Below are 21,965 nucleotides of genomic sequence, written 5' to 3' on the forward strand. Positions count from 1 at the left end.
CTGAAATCCCATGCTAGTGAACACATGAATATTATTGATTCATACTGAATATTAAAAATTATGTGCAGTATTTTTTGGAGTGTAACCAGCCTCCTCTGACGTGATATGAAATTACATTTACGGGGAAGCTGTTGTTATTTTTTTTCCCCCAAAGCATGAATGTTTGGTGTTGCGTATTCTTTTAAGTCCACTATTTTCTTCCAACCATCAGTTATGTCATACTATTTGTCAGTTTTAAGCTTTAAAATCCTTAAAATACTGAGCTCTAATGCTGGAATCTGTTCACTGTTATTTGACATTTTATCTGTGAGCTTGAGCTCAGCAAAACATGCTACTGTAGACTGTAATATTTTTGAGCTTTAATTACCATAAAATTGTACTAATACTCAATTTTGTGCGATTTAACAATCTTTACATATACTCATCCTGTACAGTAGTATGACTATTGTTATTTTCTGTTTTCAGTATTATCACTTAATGCTGTGGTATAATACATAACTGATTACATAATGTATACATTTTGCATAATTTGTGTATTTTTATGTAAAATTTTTAGAATGGCTTGATATTTTCTGCATAGTTTGTTTAGATATGTTGTCACGGCGAGATAAAGGACAGGAGGCAACTGCAAGTAATAATGATGTTTATTAAGAATAGGCGATGATGAATGGTTCTTGGAGAATGACGCAGGGACTTCGGGGCAGCACCGACAGGTGAGTAGATTCCCTTGAGGCGATGGTGGAAGTGGTGAAGACCCAACAACTTCCCCTTTGAGTGCGTTGGTGGAGATGCAGGGAGGAACTAACACTCCCCTTGAGTGCATTGGTGGAGTTGGTGAAGGCAAGGTATCCGTGCAATGATGGCAGTAATCCAGAGACGACCAAACAGGAAACAGAGCATGAAGCAGGAACGCTGAATGACGAACAGACAAACACCACGCGGACCTCATACAACGATCTGACAAACAAGAGACGACGGGCATTAAATAGGCTGTTGTAACGAGCTGCAGCTGCCGCTGCTGATCAGCCGATTACCGGGTAACACCTTATTATGAAATAAATTAACATGATCGTCACAACAAACCAGTATAGGAGACGGTAAGATCCATGAACCGCGGATTGTTCCCTCCTCCTAAGGACGCCCTGGCATCCACAGAACCCCTTACCTGTCGATTGTAATCATCGATAAGAGAGTGATCCAGGATGTCCCCTAGCAGGTACCCAACTTTCCCTCCGACCGTAACCTTCCCCAGTCCACCAAGTACTGGAACTGGCCCCTCCGGCCTAGAGTCCAGAATGCCATTGACCAAATAAGCGGTCTCCCATCTACAAGTCGCGCTGGGGGACCGGGTAGGCGGATTAATAGGGGAATGAAAAAACGGGCTTTATTTTAGACACATGAAAGCATGGATGAATTCTCCTGTACGAATGAGGAGTGGAGTTTGCTGACTGCCACCGACGTAATGATCTTGGTGACAGGAAACGGCCAATAAATTTGGGAGCCAACTTATTAGATACCTGGAGCCGGAGAGGAATATTCTAGTAGAAAGCCACACTTTCTTTTGACCCACGACGTGATACCGGAGGCTTCCAGACTCGTGGCGATCGGCTTTTAGCCTTTTAGGCGCGGGCTCCCCCACTTGGAGTAGAGTCTCGCTGGCTCTAGTCCAAGTGCGGTGGACACCCTGGGACGGCTGCGAACGGAGGGGACCGCGACTTCGGATTCCAGTGACTGGGAAAACAGGTGGCTGGTAACCTACACTACATTCAAATGGTGATAGGTCCAGAGCTGGGATAAGGGTAAGGCATTGCGGGTGCATCTCCACCATCGACAACTGTTGGCTCCAGGAGGAAGAATTTTTGGAAACCAAACATCACAACACCCTTTCCAAATCTTGGTTGGCTCTTTCCGGTTTGACCATTGCTCTGGGATGAAACGAGGATTACAAATTTCTACAGTCTTCCTGTAATCTACAGAACTCGGGCCAAAATTTGGGATTGACACAAATTGGGGTCCCCTGTCGGACAACCACTGCTTCATCGGGAGGCCATGTAACCGAAAAGACGGATCTACAACGGCCACCGCTGTCTCCCTTGGCTGAGGGTAATTTGGGCAAGGGAATAAACTGGGCCAGCTTTTCGAGAACCGGGTCCACCACGGTCAAAACTAACCGCGGTTGCCCTGGGAGGGCGGAGGGCAGTGATAAAAACCCAGAGCTTATGCGGGACCAGGGTCTCAAGGCACCGCAGCAAGATACATTTGCATGCAGCGAAATATATCCCAGCATTAATGACCAGTGCCAGAATGCCAGTTGACTTTCTGCAGCTCCACCGGTGATTAATCAGCAGAGAAAAATAAAAACAGTGTCTTATAAAGGCTTTAAATCATTCAGAAAGCAAAAGCAAGAACTTAATTATGTCACTATTTTGGTATCAAGATTTTCTCAAGCTTGCACTGAAATCCCATGCTAGTGAACACATGAATATTATTGATTCATACTGAATATTAAAAATTATGTACAGTATTTTTGTTAAAATAAACCTACCATAATTTTGGTTGGTATTCTTTCTCTATGTGTTAAAATAAACCTACCATAAACATTACAGACCATTTCTTTGTAAGTGGGCAAACTTACAAAATCAGCAGGGGATCAAATAAATATTTTCCACACTGTACACTGTTGTTGCATATTCTTTCAGGAAGTGAAGCAGGAAGTGAAGATTGCATGTTTTTCAGTTCATGATCCGCTTTGACTCAAAACCAGAAATGTTATGTTTGATTTTTATTGATATTACTTTACTTTTACTTTTCTTCATATAAATTGTTTGTTAAATGCATCTAATGCAGGCAATGTTACATGTTAAAGACTGTATGAAATGTGCTGTATTAAGAACTCATCAAAAATAAAGGAACATATCTAGTGGTTGTGTCATGTATTTTACAGTCTTAGAGGATAAAGTTAATTTGTAATTACTAATTCATGTATGAGGTTAAAACATTAGGTTTGTTACTGTAAAAATGAATGGGTAAAATCAACCCATTATGCTGGTTAAATAAGCAACCCACTGCTGGGTCAGGTTAGCCCATGTGTTTTGTCCTATATTTACTTATCCTCTAGGCTAATAACAACCCAAATTTAACCCCATTAACACCTTATTTATTCCAATATAGACATAGAAAAAAACACTACATTTTAAGTTAGGCTTTCTCATTGCCTATAAATATATATATTTTTTTTTTTTTCACGATCCTGAAAACAAACAGTTGATGAGGGCATGCATTAAGATAAGAAATATAAAATCAAACACAACAACAAAAACTTCTTGTGGTTTTGAAACTGGATGCACTTAGCGATGGAGTAATAAAGAAGTGAGGGATAGACAAGAAACAATAACTAAATCATAATTACTCAACAGTCCAATAGATGGCAACATGCATCACTGTGTGCACCACTGACCAAACAATACAAAAGAAAAAAAAAAACATATCTTTTCAAAAAAATTTATATTTATGATCTCTTCTTCCTCCTAGCATAAGCATATCTAAACCACTGTAATTAATTCGTTTATATATCTTTTCAAAAAAATTTATATTTATGATCTTTTTCCATTTAAAGCTCACTGCATTAAGAGGACTTTATCACAATTGTTCTGATATATTTCGAGGAATATGATTTCAGATGCTTTTTTCATTTACCTGTGCGTTCTGTTTACTATTGGTAAGTTGGATTTCACGAAACGCGTTTTAAATGTAAAGACAACATGCACATGAACGTTTGAAATACATTTATGAATTCAGAATGATTCTGAATTCCGAATCTGTTTTCTTTTCTTTCTTTTTTTTAAGATAAAGATATCCAAAGTTACAAAGCTCAAAGTCCACTTCAAAAGGAGAGAATATATTTTCAAAAACTACAACGAACAACTCGAGAAGAGTAGAGAAGGCAGCGAGTGTTATCACTATGTTGGAGACACACTAGCTTTCCCAAGACAGACGAACTTAGAGTGGTAACAATCATCCGCATTTAAATCATGCTCAAATCTATAGTGAGGGGCATGACACACTGGCCCAGCTAACCAATCACAGCACACACTGGCCCAGCTGCATCTGAGAAGGTCTGACACTTCCAAAAACCCTGAGAGAAACTAACCAATCATAACACACACTAGCCCAGCAAACCAGTCACAACACACACTGGCCCAGCTAACCAGTCACAACACACACTGGCCCAGCTAAACACACTGGCCCAGCTAACCAATCACAACACACACTGGCCCAGCTAACCAATCATAAAACACATTGGCCCAGATAACCAATCACAACACAGACTGGCCCAGATAACCAATTACAACACCCAGCTAACCCCAGCCAACCAGTCACAGCACACACTGGCCCAGCCAACCAGTCACAACACACACTGGCCCAGCCAACCAGTCACAACACACACTGGCCCAGCCAACCAGTCACAACACACACTGGCCCAGCTAACCAGTCACAACAACACACTGGCCCAGCCAACACACTGGCCCAGCTAACCAGTCACAGCACACACTGGCCCAGCTAACCAGGGCTGCGTTCAGCCCCGACAAAACGCTGCAAAAACGTTTTTTAAAACGGAAACGGTGGCGTGTTGAACACCCTGTTGTGATGACGCAAGCGTTGCAACTATGGCAGCTGAGAAGGCCATTCTCTGTGTTCTTTTTGAAGAATTTTCGGAGCCTGATGATATTGATATAAATACTTGTTTAATACTGCAAAGTACCCTCGATGTTACAGTCACTGCCCTTGCCGTCCAGAATGAAAGAGAACATCTTACTAAATTCTGACTGAAAAACACATCTATTTTATCTCCTGGTAGCTAATCAATTCTAATTTAAATTATTTTATTTCTAGTTCTTAATTTTTAAATACCTTGTATTAATTATCATTCTCATTTTTTGTAAAGCACTTCATTACCACTGTGTATGAAATTTGGTATATAAATAAACTTGCCTTGCAATGAAGTTAAAAATATAAACAACTACATCATCATGGTGATATGCTATATTTTACTATAAAACTCTTAAGGCAAACATGTCTTCTAATGTCTTCAATTGTTGCATATACCGAGCTGCAGCGGACACATTTGTAAAACTACTTTACTAGGACCCATTGTGCGAGGTGTCTCTTTAATACCGCGTGGTTTATATACATGCTGCCGCTGATTGGGCCGACATTTCTGACACACCCACCAAACAAGAGAAAAACGCATCTCAAACCCGTTGCACACCGTTGACTGGCTTGGGATGGGTGTCATACGCATCTCAACCAATGAGAGCATTCGGGGTGGGCCTAAGACTGCACCAGCGCAGCGCTTACATCACAACACACACTGGCCCAGCTAACCAGTCACAACACACACACTGGCCCAGCTAACCAGTCACAGCACACACTGGCCCAGCTAACCAATCACAGCACACACTGGCCCAGCCAACCAGTCACAGCACACACTGGCCCAGCCAACCAGTCACAGCACACACTGGCCCAGCCAACCAGTCACAACACACACTGGCCCAGCCAACCAGTCACAACACACACTGGCCCAGCCAACCAATCACAGCGCACACTTGCCCAGCTAACCAGTCACAGCACACACTGGCCCAGCTAACCAATCACAGCACACACTGGCCCAGCTAACCAGTCACAGCACAACACTGGGCCCAGCTAACCAGTCACAGCACACACTGGCCCAGCTAACCAGTCACAACACACACGGGCCCAGCTCACCAATCACAACACACACTGGCCCAGCTCACCAGACACAACACACACTGGCCCAGCTCACCAATCACAACACACACTGGCCCAGCTAACCAGTCACATCACACACTGGCCCCAGCTAACCAGTCACAGCACACAACTGGCCCAGCTAACCAGTCACAACACACACTGGCCCAGCTAACCAGTCACAGCACACACTGGCCCAGCCAACCAGTCACAACACACACTGGCCCAGCCAACCAGTCACAACACACAAACCACCAACAAAACAGTCACAACACACACTGGCCCAGCTAACCAGTCACAGCACACACTGGCCCAGCTAACCAGTCACAGCACACACTGGCCCAGCTAACCAGTCACAACACGCACTGGCCCAGCTAACCAGTCACAGCACACACTGGCCCCAGCTAACCAGTCACAACACACACTGGCCCAGCTAACCAATCACAGCACACACTGGCCCAGCTAACCAGTCACAGAACACACACTGGCCCAGCTAACCAATCACAGCACATTTAGTATTTAAGAAGGCGGGCCTTTCATTTGATACAGGAACTATCCAGTTTTGACATGACAAAACTGTTCATTTAATTTTGTAATTACAAAAATAAAAAAACATTAAAAACTGTTCATTTAATTTTGTAATTTTATAATTAACAATTTATTAGCAATAACATCAACACAATGCATTTATAAAACAAATGACCTCCTTTTAAAAATTGTTTTACAAAAATTTACAAACATTTCAAATCTTCATGCAGCACTTTTTCAAAATCAGCCATTACTACAGTTCAGTGTCCCTTCTCGATTTAACTTGAATTTTATCTGTTGCATGTTTGCCTTTTTTTTTTTTTTTCAAGTTGAGTGATCTTGAGTCTTTTGATTTTGGTATTTTTGTCTATTATTATTAAACTGCCTACAGTTGCAAAACCTCTGTGCAAAACATCATAACCAGAAATAATAAATCAGTTTTTGCTTAACTTAAAATTGCAACCCAGTTACCATTCTGGCAAATTATATTTATTTGATACATTCTGTTTATTCATGTGTTTTGTAATAACTAGATTTAATTGCAGGAATAAATCTGCTTAATCATAGTTCTGTGTCACCAACAAAATTGGGATAGCTGATAATAACTGTAGCAACATTCTGGCTATTTCTTTTTTTTTTTTTTTTTTTTTTTTTACATAAATAATATTAATGACCAAAGACTTGTTGCTTTTAAATGTGATTCCTAGAGTTTCCTTTCTGTGCGAAGGTCTTCCCACAATGATTCTTTCAAGTGTGGATTTTCATGTGTATCTTTAGGGTTCCTTTTTTTTCTAAAACACTTCCCACATTGATCACGTGTGTGGTTTTTTTTCCTCACAAAGGACACACATGAGGCTTCACCTTTGCATGAACCTTCAGGTTTTTCCACATCGATCGCATTTGTGGTTTCTCTCCAGTGTGGGTATTCATGTGTTCATTAAGGGTTTTTTTTAGAGCGAAACTATTCCCACACTGATCACATGTGAAAGGGCTTCTCTCCAGTGTGGATCCTCTCATGTGTTTTGAGGGTTCCGACCAACTGAATCTCTTGTCACACTGTGAACAGCTGTAAGGTTTTTCTGCACTGTGGATTATCTGGTGCTGTTTGAGGCCAGTATCTGTAATAAATGTTTTCCTACAATCAAAGCACATATAGTTCTTCACACCACTGTGCCTTTTCTGGTGTATTGTTAAAATAAATTTCTTCCACAATTTTTTTCCTCACAAAGGACACACATGAGGCTTCACCTTTGCATGAACCTTCAGGTGCTTCTTCAAGGATGGTGCTGAAAAATAGATTTTTTTCACTTTTATCAGGGTATAATGTCTGTCTCCAGAATGAGAAAACAGATGTAATTTTAGAGTGTTTGCATGTTTAAAACTCTTCCCACGCTGATCACATGTGTGTGGTTTCTCTCCAGTGTGGATTCTTATGTGAGATGTAAGACTTTGTTTGTGTGAGAAACTCTTTTCACACTGAGGGCAGGTGAAAGATTTTTTGGATCTATTTTTCAGTAAATTACCTCCAGTCTGAAAGGGACTCAAAGATTTCTCTTCAGTTTTGATACCATGGTGTTTCTTCTCCGCTTCACTCAGTTCTTCAACCTCCTTGTTCTCTTCCATTAGCTCTAAAATAAAAGTTCAAAAAAGTTAATTTTCATCCACCCATCCTCCAAAACTACTTCTCCAATGTAGAGTCATGGGCACTAATCCCATGTTTTTGTAATAAGAACTATTATATATTTTTTTATCAGTTATGTAATTATATAACATGATATTAATCTCTGATAACTTTATTTGACAATCAATATAAATGTTACTTACTAATGATAATTTATGCTAAGAGTTCAGAGGCACTATGACTTTTATAACTACAACTAAATCTGATTAACTGCTTTAAGTTTTATAACCTTATTGATCTTCAGCATCATTAATGACAAATTAAGAATAAACACCAACCTGTTAGTTTTTCAGTATCTTCATGTTTTATTCTGTAGGATTCTGGATCACTCATGTTCTCACTGTTCTTTCAAAAAACTCTGAATTATGTGAATTGTAGGCTTACAGGAACATTCCAGCATTTATTGGTGAATCGCTGTGGGAGGCTCTTCAGTGGGGATGAAATTCTGGATGGATAATCCAACTTTAATGCAAGAATAAAAGAAGGAAAGAATAAACAAACTCAGAAAGAAATGTACAGATTTGTAAGCAACAAATAACATTCCAAATGAGTATCAATGTCATTTGGAAATGTATCAATAGTGCATTCAAACCCATCTTTACAGTACAGTAAGTAATCTACAAAGCAATATTTTCATGTTTCATGAATTGTCAAATGTCCTTCACATTTATCTACATATTCACTTTTATGTATCTCTTGTGACTGAATAAAAGGGTCAGGTGTGGCTTCTCACAGTATCAATATTAAGTGTTTAGTATTTCAGTACCTCTGTTAACAGAGACTCTTAAAATAAGCCTTACATCCTCATTACACTCATCTCACTTTTTTTCATCTGAGTTTTTTTTAGTAGACTATATGAGTCAGGCAGGATATATACTTAAAGACTTTAAAACTGCTTTATTTTTATTACAAACTGAGATGAATAAAACATCAATGATACATCAAAACAAATTATATTTTTTGTGCTTCCTTTCTCTGTGAGAGTACTTCATCATGCTTAAAGGGATACTTGCCATTAATCACTTACCCCCATGTCGTTCCAAACCCATAAAAGCTTTGTTCATCTTAGGAACACAATTTAAGATATTTTGGATGAAATCCTGGAGGCTTGTGACTGTCCCATAGACTGCCAAGTGAGTTACACTGTCAAGAGCCATAAAAGTATGACAGTCGTCGTCAGAATTCTCCATCTGCCATCAGACGTGCAATCTGGGTTATATGAAGTAACGGGAACACTTTTCGGAAGCGAAGAAAACAAAAATAATGACTTTATTCAATAATTCCTTTGTCAACGGTCGTCTCTGTGTCTCTCCTGTATACACGTATGCTGTGCATGCTCTTCTGTATCATCCGCACCACAAGAATGCGCTGTTTTATTTCAAATCAAAGCTAAATACATGTAAAAACAGTGCATCCTTGTGGCGCGGCTGATATAGAAGAGCATACGTAGCATATGTGATATGGACAGACACAGAGCAGACCGTTGACAAAGGAATTGTTGAATAAAGTCATTATTTTTGTTTTCTTCGCTTACAAAAAGTGTTCCCATCGCTTCATATAACCCAGATTGCATGTCTGATGGCAGATGGAGTATTCTGACGATGACTTTCATACCTTTTATGGACATTGACAGTGTTATTTACTTTGCAGTCTAAGGGACAGTCACAAACCTCCAGGTTTTCATCCAAAATATCTTAAATTGTGTTCCAAAGTTGAACAAAGCTTTTATAGTATATACAGTGCCTTGCGAAAGTATTTAAATGACAAAATTTTCATTCTGGGCTGGAGTATCCCTTTAAGCAGCCTGGCTAATATAGTATATACAGTGCCTTGCGAAAGTATTCAAGCCCCTTTATTTTGTTATGTTGCAGCCTTATGTTAAACTGCTTATAATTACTTTTTTTCCCACATCTATCTACACTCCATAGACCATAATGACAAAGCAAAAAAAAAAATACGTTTTTAACATCATTGCAAATTTATTAAAGATAAAAAAAAAAAAACTTAAATGATTCCACTGCATAAGTATGAGTTTCCATCATCCTAATGATTTATTTCATGGCTTATTTGAAACTTTAAACTGTTAAATTAAGATTACCCTAATGATTTCTCTGTACATAATTAAATGTGGTTTTGATTATCATTTTGTGTTGCATTTATAGCCATTAAGTACAGAGCCCCCCAAGGGACATGAATCAAGATGACGGTAAATAAATGAGATGGGGCGAAAAATGCTTTTGCATTCTCTCACAAAACTTTCGCTTTTCCCTGAAAGACTGTGCGTTCACTCGCAATACTTTGGTGATATGAGGTGAGAGGAAAAACTATATTCCATTCTATTTATATTTCAAGTTTATTGATGCCTAGTTTTGCAAGAGAATGCAAAATAATTTTTCCGGGGCTCCGTTATTTCTTATAGTGATTGTGGATAATAAACCTGAGATCTTGAAAATAAATTAAATGAAACAAGAACAAGTAAACAACTGAGGTGTAAAAATAGTGTCTTGTATCCTATCTATACGGAGCCCACATTCTAAGATGTTTTTCCCTCTCTTTTAAAAAATGTTTTTCTTTTCTCAAGAAGCAACACAAGTAATAAAGAAAGAAAAAATATGGCTAGCTAATATTAGCATTACCAACCTTGGCCAACAGGTGCCACTATTTGTAAACGTAATCTAATACTTAGTTTTCTGTTGTTGGTTTATCCTTGAATAATACATTTTTAAGATGGTTTTGCCAATTGTTTCTAGCTTCCTGTTCGCCCAGAATCACATGATGCAAATATCGAGAAAAATTAGGTGAAATATTGGGAAATTATTATAATTTATACACATTGTCGAATGTACATCTGCTAATTGGTGACCCATACTCTGAATTTGTGCTCTGCATTTAACCCATCCAAGTGCACACACACAGCAGTGAACACACACCCGGAGCAGTGGGCAGCCAATCCTTCCCCGCCCAGCAAGCAGGTGTTTGGTCACTAGCTCAACACCCCAACCTCAGTATTGATATTGAAATCTAGCTCTAGTTATTCACTCCCCACCGACAATTCATGCTAAACCTGAGACTTGAATCCGCAACCTTCGGGTTACAAGTCTGACTCTCGGTTAGGCCACGACTGCCCCAAATGGTTCATTGTTGTTAAAATGCGGTGCCAACAAAACCAAGCGAACATCTTGGTGGACTTGTGATTGTCTTGGGAAAGAACAAATTTATTTGTATAACAGTGTTAAGAAACACAGTGTCACCAGTAGGTGTTAAATTTTCTGTATCTTCATTATTTCATTATTCAGTCTGAAGAATTCCCTGCTGAGGTTTTGATTTATGGTTCTGATGATTTGGCTAAAAAACTGTATGTGGAACTTGCCTGTGTTCAGTAAATAAAAGACTGCTTTAAGAGTTGTGCCAGTATTTGTAGGACAGCATCATACTTGACACAGCATCAAAAACATTAATATTTCAGTCAAATTAATTAGAGTAGACTACTGTTAATAATTTTGTGTTCAAGTCTCCATATGGAAAATTAACTCTGATTACAAGTTATTCTGCCTCCTTCAGGTCAGATGCACTGCAGAATCGCTAGCAGGACAGTTATGAAACTTTGGCACACAGATAGAGGACACACAACATTAACCACAACAAACTTGGGAGTCTCTAACTCAGACTCTATAGCACACCCAACAGGCCAAATTTGCCATCATTTTCATGCTAATAACGCAAAATTCTTCTGATTCCTTGGCTCATGCTGACTTGAATGATTATAACGCGCTAATAAATTCCAGACCATACTGGCAAAAGATTATAACGCGCTAATAAATTCAATGGAGAGCAAGCCAAATTGGCCATGAAGCTATATCTCTGCAACGCTTTTGCATATTTTGACCAAATTTGGTAGATGTCATTATAACCATGACCTGAGGTTACATGCAGTATTTTGGCACAACACCACCCTCTGGTCAGGAGGTATAAAAAAAAAAAAAAGTTTCTTTGCTTATACTTCTAAATGGTTTGTCCAAAAATCATTAAAAAATGGTTTCTTCTGAATAAATGCAGCAGGCCATTTTGAATTTTGTCGCATTAGCATATCATCACTAAATTCAGGATGTGTCATCTGAACCAAAAAGTACAGGAAATTAATTTTTTAATAATGCTTTGAAACTGAAAACTGAAAACTGAAACTGGTCTTGATAGATTCCTTATATCATTCAAATACCAATTATTCCAAATTCTCCCAAACTGCTAGTCTGAAATAACAAATTAATTTAATATCATGATCAGTCCACCAAATCAGCTCAGATCATCTTCAGATGGCAAAGAGTTATCAAAAGCATTTCGATAGACCAAGCTGATCTCAAATAACACATCAATTAAATTGTTGGCATGGTGCCAAAGTGAATCTGAGGATGCATCTCTGCATGCTTTGCCATATTTACAACCAAATTGTATGTATGTCATAGTCTCTTCATACTGACCACACCATAATAACTTGATAACTTCTGATGCTCCCAGTAATGCTAGCTCCTCATTTTGCCTCTGTTGTGCTTGGCCCCTTCATTGCTGCTTGCAGATATATTTTATTTTAGAAATGTACTAGAATTTACAGGGTATTATTTACCATTACTGTAAAATACTCATATTGCATAGGCCGAATGACCTGTGCCACATTAACAGCATTCTCTGTATCAGTCTCAGTAATGGCAGTTGTGCACAAGGCCTCTTTTTTTAAAGCAACATGAAAAAGAGATGCACTGTGCCTTACTAGCAGCTCAGTCGCAGAGTCAGAATGATACCTGCTGTGGTCATTGTTGTGTATCGGCTGTCCATGTGGTTTGTGCTGTTGGTTGAATGCAGCAGCAGGTGCAGGGGTGTATGTATTACTGGCCGCACGTAACAGTGTGTTGGAGTGTCTGTATGTGCCCACAACAAGTAGGTAAAGGGCTGTTTCTGCCAACAGAGGCTGTTTCTGAATCCCCCTACAGACACTTCACTGGAAACAAATGTTATGAGAACGCTTCACAAAAGTTTTGCAATTAATACTAATCAGTTTGTTAATGTCCATGTATGGGTACGAGATACAAAATGAAATTTGTGTTTAACATCCTTCTTGTTGGGTAGCTTATATAAACACATTTTACTCTACAAAAGCAACTCTAAGTTCATAGCAGTAAGCAAAAGCTCACAAACTTGGTTTTGAATATCAAATATCGATTTTTGTACAGACACAAACCTTCCCAAATTTCTTAATTATCCATGACACAGCTGATGATTTAAGATAAAACATCCTCTTTAATCTCGCCAAGAGTGCAAAAGCACTTTAAATATGTCACTGTAGAGTCTTAAACTGATGAGAAAAGGATGTTGAGTCTTAAACAGGTATAAGACAAGAAAAATAACAATTCAACTAAAAAAAACCCCTCTAGACAGAAGTGCAACTGTTACGGCTTCTCATTGGTCAATCAAAAGAGGTATAACAGGTATAAGAGAAGAAAACTAATTATTCATCTAAAAAACAGCATAAGACAATCATAATTTTCATGTCAAACAGCATTTGAAATGCAAACAACTGGTGACTAACTGCGTAATTGTGCAGTGATTTGCTGTTTTATTTGTCAGATATGCACAAAAACATATATAAAACAATATAAAAAATTGGGAAAATCCAAAATAATAAAATAAAATGACTTGCAAAATGGCTAGATAAACAGCTAGATTTCAATACAGCGATATTACTGTTTAAACAGAGCATATCACAAATAAAGTATTATATAATTAATACTATATAAATATTCGTAATGTATTATAAGCATTTAATTGCTCTCCACAGGAAATAAAAAAAAGAAATTAGAAAATTAAGCTAAATAGATACAGAAAATAATATAAAGTGGGAAAATAAATAGCTAATATAATAAAATATATAGCATGCTTTGATCATAAAATCGATGGTTGATTTACACTGTGCAGGGGTGGAGGCAGAGGGAGGAACAGAAAGTGTGCGTAAAGTAAACCTGTAGATCTCAAAATTCATTCCTATGAACCACCTTTACAACTGGATTATTCCTCGCATACAAATGCTTTTAAATCTTCTTTGTTGATTGTCTTATTTTTTTGTAATTGAAGATATATGCATGTTAACTACATGAGCATGAAAATAACCTGTGTTTATTTATCAATAATTGATTATGTCGAAGAGTAGTTCATAAATGGAAGATGATTCACAACGCTACTTTATTCAGTCTGTGTTTATTGATCATGAATGGTACGTGTTTAAACATCCTTTTATTAAATATGATACGTGTTAAACATCCTTTTAGTAAGTATGATGAATATTTTTCTCTATTGGGATTAGTAAAATCCCAGTAAAACCTTTTTCCACCTTGTATTTGAAGAAGGTTTTAGCGACTGGGAAATTCTGTTTGTGTTTTTGATTGGTTTTTATTTACTGACTGGGAAATTCTGTTTGTGTTGCAGGTGTGTTTGGTGATACAGATGAAGTGAAGTCAGTATCAGTGACTGAGGGAGATTCTGTCACTCTAAACACTGATGTTACTGAAGTACAGAGAGACGATCTGATACTGTGGATGTTTGGACCTAAAGAGACTCGAATAGCAGAAATCTATAAGCAAAACATTGATATGTATGACAATAATGAGACATTTGGAGACAGACTCCAGATGGACAGTCAGACTGGATCTCTGACCATCAGAAACATCAGATCCGCATATCACACTGGACTTTATAAACTAACCATCATCAGCAACAAAGCAACTTCATACAAGAGATTCAGTGTTACAGTCTATGGTGAGTAAATTAACCCATTATGATCCAAACTGTGATGAAACAAAAATGAAACTGTTTTACCTGGCAATTCATAAATATTTAAAATGGAAAAAAGGAGACAAAAAAAAGTATTTTCTACGGCCTATTTAAAAAAATAAAAAAATCTAATGTACCTTTGCTTTACAGTCCCAAAGAAAATACCAGTTCAGGCTGAATAGCTTGCAGATGCAAATTAAAAAACTGCTGCATTAAATTGTTTTTAACAATATAAGTATTCACATGTGACGACCAGCATGTGTGAGAATATTTAAAAATGTCTAAATTGATAAAATGTCAATCACTGTTTGTTCCTGAATTAATATTTTACTTTTATTTGATATTTTCCAGCTCTTCTTCCCATTCCCATCATCACCAGAGACTCTTCTCAATGTTCTTCAGGATCATCATCAGTGTCTAGATGTTCACTGCTGTGTTCAGCTGTGAATGTGAGTGCTGTGACTCTCTCCTGGTACAAAGGAAACAGTTTATTGTCCAGCATCAGTGTGTCTGATCTCAGCATCAGTCTCTCTCTACCTCTGGAGGTGGAATATCAGGAGAAAAACACCTACAGCTGTGTGCTCAACAATCCCATCAGAAACCAGACCACACATCTGAACATCACTACTCAACTCTGTCACACGTGTGCAGGTAATTCAACAGTAGTCAGTGTCTATTAACTGAATTTCTCTGTTTAATCAAGTATATAGATAGAATATTTCCTTTGTTTGTTCTGGGTCTGTAAATGCACTGTTGATGTGAGGCCAAGGGTAACAGCTCTCTTTCCATTTTAGAATGGTTTCTTGTAAATAAAGTCCTTGCTGCATGTGTGTCTGCTGTAGCTCTGGTTGTAGCTCTCGTGAGTGTGATGTACTTTCTCTGCAGGAAATGCAGAAGAGCGGCACAAAAAAGTAAGCCCTGTCTTCTGTTCCTATAACAAGAATAAAGCATTAGTACTTTTGCATTAAAACAAATGTTAGTAATTGAGAAATTAACCCTATCCTAACTCTAAAACTTCAGGAAATGGTTTTGAACCTACAGTGGAAACGGTCCAGACAGAAGATGAAGAGGTGCAATATGCTGAAACTGCATTTTCTAGACAAAATGATAAGAAAAAGGTAAGATTTTTTTTTAATGAAACACCATCTATCAGCATGTCCAAAACTCAGAGGCCTTTCTTTATTCTGTGAAACATGAAAGATGACATTTTAAATATTATCCAGGTCACTTTTTTTCAGTATTACTGAGGACGGAGCTGTCAAGCTGCAAAATGACAAAACAAATACAGTCCAGGTGACTGTGTGATATTCCAAGTCTTCTGAAGTCATGTGATAGCTTTGTGTGAGGAACAGAATGAAATTTAAGTCGTCTTACATGGAAAATATATATTTCTATAAAATAATGATCACTTCATCCTAGTAATGTCAAAATGTAGAATACATTATGTGTATGATGTCAGGAGCATTTAGACTTTAAGGTCTGCAATTAAGCACTAACAATTAATATTTTTGATCAGACACTGATGGAAAATCCTGCAGGTCTCTTCCTCTCTGCAGTACAAACACAACAATGACACACTATTTGTATTTACTGTCATGGTGAAATTAATGTCTTTAACTTGTTGAGAACTTTTGCGTTGTTTTTCAGAAAACTAACGGGACAGAGGAAACAATATACTCCAGGATTGTCATGAGACACTGATCAAACTGTTGTATTTATGTTGTCTGGGTTTGTCTACTAACCAGGCATTCGATTAGAGAAGAAGAAGATAAAGAACTCAAAAGCCTGTGTTTTATGAAAGTCTAAATCATTCATGAAGCAAAAGCATGAACCTGATTTGAGGACGCCCCCTGGTGGTAGAAATATGTCACTATTTTGGTATCAAGATTTTCTATTGCACTGACATCCCATGTCACATAATGCTATTCATTATTGATTCATGCTTAATATTAAAAAATGATGTGCAATCCTTTCTTGAGTTTAACAAGCCTCCTCTGACTTTGATATGATATTTGAATGCTGTTATTTTCCCCCAGAGCATGAATGTTAAGAGCTCTTTTAAGCCCACCATTTTCTTCCAACCTGCTGTTAATTTTATGAGTTTTTGGACTGGTTCCAGATTAATGAGCTCTAATGCTGGAATCTGTTCAATGCTATTTGAGATTTGAGATGTTTATGAGATGAGTTTGAGCTCAGCAATGCATGTTGTATACTGTAGACTTGTGGATTTTTGTGCTTAACAAAATAATAATTACCATAAAAGTATTTTATAAAGTTTTTGTTAGTTTGTCTGGGGTTTAATGCATAACTGATTATATAATTTTGTAAACATTTTGTATGTTTTGTATATTTTCATGTTTAATTTTTGTACTGGCTATAGATATTTTCTGCATAAATCATTTATTATTATGTTGGTTCTATTTCCTTGGCTTAACCGCCAGAGGGCGCAACAAAGTGGAAAATCTTCCTGTCCTTCCCTTTGTCGAGAACCTAATATCAAAGCTGTCACCTCGTGACCTTAGTGACGTGTCTGACTATAAATAACTCCTTACACCTTATAACTTCCTCTTTCATCTTCTCCTCTGAGAACCTGCAGCGGTGTGAAGTGCAGCTAATTAGGACAAAGCTTACATTTACATTTATGCATTTAGCAGATGCTTTTATCCAAAGCGACTTACAGTGCATTCAGGCTATACATTGTTTAACCAGTATTTATTCTGTGTATTTCGAAGTTCCGACAGCTGTAGCCTATCCCTGCAATACCTAGTAAGACACTTTGTTTATCGGGTGAGCATGGTATTTCTGAACTGCTCATGGGAATGTGAAGTATTTGCATTAAAAAAAGGAAAGGAAAGGAAAGGAAAGGAAAGGAAAGGAAAGGAAAGGAAAGAAGAAAAACATTGTGGGAGTACTGGTGTTTCCATTTACCTTCCTGATTCTAAAAATATAAAAATATGTCCACACAGTGTTCATCTCGCCAGGAGCAGATGGGATTTGAGGATGGACATGATCAGTGTCCGAGCTGCCTAGGCGTCGAACATCTTAGGGAAGCTCTGGAAGATCCATGCATCCATTGCAACACAATAGGAAAAATTCAGGAGTTTCTAGCTAAACTGCAACCCTAGCCAACTTCTGAGGTTTCGGAAGCAGGCAGTGAGGATAATGGTATTCCATCCTTCTCACAGCCTGATCTTGCATTATTTCCAGATGACATTGAAGAACAATCTGTTTCAGATAAGGAACCAGAAGTGATTGACAGTGATGATATGGCAGATGGTCAGAGTGAAGGATTGTAAACTAGTAAACACAATAAAAACCGCTTTAGCAAAATTAGGAAATGATCCCAAATCAACAACAGGAACTGTGCATACAAATCGCCTTTGCCATTCCCAGCCACGCACTAATATATTTGCTATTCCACAATCTCCAGATTTTATGGAGGTTTTCTCGCAAGTATTTAAATCCACTCACTCGACCAGACTGGATCGGGTTTTACATATGTTAGCAGCAATGGAGGATCTGGGTCCAATAGGTTTGGGTCCGATGCCTCCAAATAGAACCCACTGTGGCTTCTTTAATTGTGCCACAACTTAAGTTGTGGACAACTTAATTGGCAAAATATACAATTTAACGGCCTGTTTGGGTAGAACTGTTAATACGCTCATTTGTTACTGGCAATTAATGCCTCGCTCAGCTCACCAGACACTACAGCCACCGAACTGATTAATGTAGCTCTGCGATCGGTGGGTTCAATAGCAGGTCATTGTGGTTAAGGTTATGTGGTCGTTGGTCCATGCGCGCCGTCAAGTTTTAATAGCATCAGTCTGAATCCTGCAGAACCATTCTGTGTCAGCTTCCTCTGGTTCCTGGTCAGATATTTGGTCCAGCAGCTCAGGAAGCGTTAGACTAAAGGCTTGTGGCTTCAGAAGCGCATTGTCATTCACACTTCATTTAAAGTACCTGGTTATTCACCTTATTTGTTCCGCAGGGCTACCTTTCCCTCATGCCTCCAAATTTCAGTGCGAGGCCTGCCACCAAATAGATCATATAAGGTTCAGCAATCCCAGCCATATGGGCCACCACTGAGACCATATCATTGTTCGAGATATGCGACGACGGCCCCTGATAAGCGTCCCCCCAAAGACAACAAAACCTGTTGTAGACAGTGTTGACTCGCTGAGGTCAGCGACGAACAGGTTTTCAACATCACAAATTCGTTATTGGCATTCAGTAACAACAAATCAATGGATTTTAAAAACAATTTCGTAAGGTTACAGTCTACAATTTCATCGCCGCCCCCCTGTAAACACTGGGATTCGTCCTTCAATTATGACGAACCCAGAGAAGCACAAAATTCTTTTTATGGAAATTCAGACACTACTGAAAAAAGACGCTTTAGAGGAAATAAAACCACCTGCCACAACTCAGGGGTTTTTTTTCCGTTTACTTCATCATTCCAAAAAAAGACGGGGGATTCCATCCTATATTGGATTTGAGAGTCCTAAACAAAACACTAAAATACCTGCCTTTTCGTATGCTTCGAACGTCAGATGTCCTGCGATCAATCGAGCCTCAAGGTTGCATGGTTAAAGTGCATTTAAAGGATGCATATTTCCACGTTCCAACTGCGCCTCATCATCTCCACTTCCTATGTTTCCATTTCGAAGGGAAAATATTTCAATTCAGCGTGCTTCCATTTGGCCTGTCTTTAGCTCAAAGGGTCTCTACGAAGGTCGTTCAGGCAGCCCTCACTCACTTACAACAAATAGGCATATGTGTGCTTCCATACCTAGACGATGGACCTTGTGCGCGGAGAACCCAACAAAAGTAGAAGACAATTTGCAACATCTTTTGGCCAATTTTGCAAAAGTGGGATTTTCAATCAACCAGACCAAATGTCAGCTTATTCCAGGGCAGTGCATTCAGTTCAGCGATACACATATGACAGCTTCTCTCACAAAAATCAGGGCTCAAAAGATTTTGACCATGTTAACCAAGATAAAACCAGAGTAGATTCAACTCCTGGTCCTCCTCTGAAGGAGGAAGTGCAGAGAGAGTAATCACCTTTTCTCTGAATGGAGTGGAAAGCACCTTAGGTATATAGCAATGCCTTGGCTTCAGGACGACCTTAGAGTCGCCAGGCCCGAACTCCAGGCAATTATGGGTTAACAGAGAGTGCTTGTAAGTCTCCCATACGTTTTACTGGAATGGGCCACGGAGCTGCTGTAAGCAGCTGTGACAGCTCTGCCAGCTAACGCTGGTTTTTCCAGAGTGGGGCCACCAGGAAAACTCTGTGTTCTTGTTCCCTGATTTGTCTGATCACCTGCAGGATCAGAGCGATCAGGGGAAAGGCATAGAGAAGGAGATTGGGCCATTCATGGGCCAACACATCCCTGTCCTTTGAATAGTAGATTGGGCAATGAGAATTGTCTCTTGAGGTGAAGAGGTCTACTTCAGCCTTGCCAAAGATATCCCAAATTTTCTGAACCATCTGCGGATGAAGCATTCACTCCTCTGAGAGGACCTTGCTTCGAGACAACATGTCCACTCCTTGGTTCAGTTTGCCTGGAACGTGCACTGCTCTCAGGGAGCGCAGGTTGAGCTGAGCCCATTCTAGAAGGCGCTCTGTTAGCACAAAAAGGCGCAGACATCCGTGGCGCCATGGATGGGACGGAACTCAAGGTTTCAGCCAGTACTGAAGGGGGCACATACAAAGCAGGACCAACTGTAGCACTGGAGATGCTGCTGCCATCAGGCCTAGCAGCTTCTGAAACGTCTTGAGGGCGTGAGAGGCACCAGCTTTGAAGGAGGCCGTGAGTTGCTGTAAAGATACAGCGTGCTCTGTCATGACCATTGCTCTCATATGCACTGAGTCGAACACTGTTCCTAGGAATGAGATTCATTGTTGGGGGACAGTGCATTCTTGGCCATGTTCACCCTGAGCCCCAGGCATTCTAGGTGGCTTAGGAGCAGGGCTCTGTGAGATATTGACTCCATCTCTGATTGGGCCAGAACGAGCCATTTGTCTAGGTAATTGAGAATACGGATTCCATTCTGTCTCAGGGGGGAAAGAGCCGCATTTATGCACTTCATAAAAGTGCGTGAAGCTAGGGACAGCCCGAAAGAAAGGACCGTGTATTGATAAGCCACTCCCTCAAAGGTGAATCTCAAGAATCGTCTGTGATGGGGGACTATCTGGATGTGAAAGTAGGGTGTCTTTCAGGTCCAGAGAGAAGAACCTGTCCCCTGAGCGGATGTACGAGAGTTTGTTGTTCTGGCAGTTGGAATATTTTTCTATTGGATTTACAGGAAACAAACACAAGGGCGTAAGTATAATGAAGTGCTTAAAGTGATTCATTTAAAGAAACAGTGCAAACTATAAATAGAATATTCATAGTTTGAATTGGGAATCCAGAAGTCTATTAATTTGAAACATTGTTTTTTTTTTTATTGGGCACATCCAACAACCATAAGACACTTCTGCAATTCTGGATCATCTAGTTAGTTCATTCAGCACAACAGGATCATAATAACAACTTGCTGTAAAACTGTATATTTAGAAAATGTTTGTATAGACTACTAAATTTTATTTATAGTTTTGTTAAATAATTGTGAGATTGTTAATAGGCCATCTAATGAACCTTCATGTGGGATGGGACAGACATGCTAGTTTTTTTATACTAAACTCTTAATATTCACACCCAAAACAGGATTAAGCATTAGCCAACAAGGAAGTAAAAAGGATTATGTTGCACATTACAATTAAAAATATCCAACTCACAAATAGTTGGATGGTTAGGCACGGCTGCAGGTAGCATAGCCTAGTACTGATTCAGTATAACAGCACAATAGTAAATGTAACATTGCATAGCCTACAGGCTATTATTGAGTACATTTTAAACCAAAGTAGGCCATCTACTACATTTTAAACAAAATCTGGACATAGCCTTGTTTGTTTTTTCCCCTTTGCCTAGTAATACTAGTTATTTAGCATCAATTATTCCTTCTAGCTCCACTTCAGGTGAAAACAGCCTATGACGTGTAAGACAAAAAAAGAGATGGTTATAATATCATTTAACGACCAGAAGGTGGCAGAAACGAATTAACGTGAGCATCTTTTACGTTACGTCACTGCAGGCGTCTGTTATGAGGTGCATGGAAAAGAACGCGGGGG

General features: G+C 38.9%; 1 protein-coding gene across 1 annotated transcript; it reads left to right on the plus strand.

The window, feature by feature from the left end:
• The first annotated feature begins 10,165 nt into the window (after positions 1 to 10,165).
• Positions 10,166 to 17,324, plus strand: LOC122141633. Its single transcript, XM_042749532.1, has 5 exons — positions 10,166 to 10,181; positions 14,447 to 14,776; positions 15,143 to 15,702; positions 15,812 to 15,909; positions 16,439 to 17,324. Exons 1-3 carry the CDS (start codon positions 10,166 to 10,168, stop codon positions 15,469 to 15,471), a joined length of 675 nt encoding a protein of 224 aa, XP_042605466.1. The 3' UTR covers positions 15,472 to 15,702; positions 15,812 to 15,909; positions 16,439 to 17,324.
• Positions 17,325 to 21,965: the final 4,641 nt, after the last annotated feature.

Source organism: Cyprinus carpio, chromosome B22 (assembly GCF_018340385.1).
Source record: "Cyprinus carpio isolate SPL01 chromosome B22, ASM1834038v1, whole genome shotgun sequence".
NCBI classification, from domain to species: domain Eukaryota; kingdom Metazoa; phylum Chordata; class Actinopteri; order Cypriniformes; family Cyprinidae; genus Cyprinus; species Cyprinus carpio.

Coding starts and splice junctions, on each gene's coding strand:
- LOC122141633 (XM_042749532.1), top strand. Junction 14,777..15,142: donor ATTCAGTGTTACAGTCTATG/GTGAGTAAATTA, acceptor GATATTTTCCAG/CTCTTCTTCCCATTCCCATC.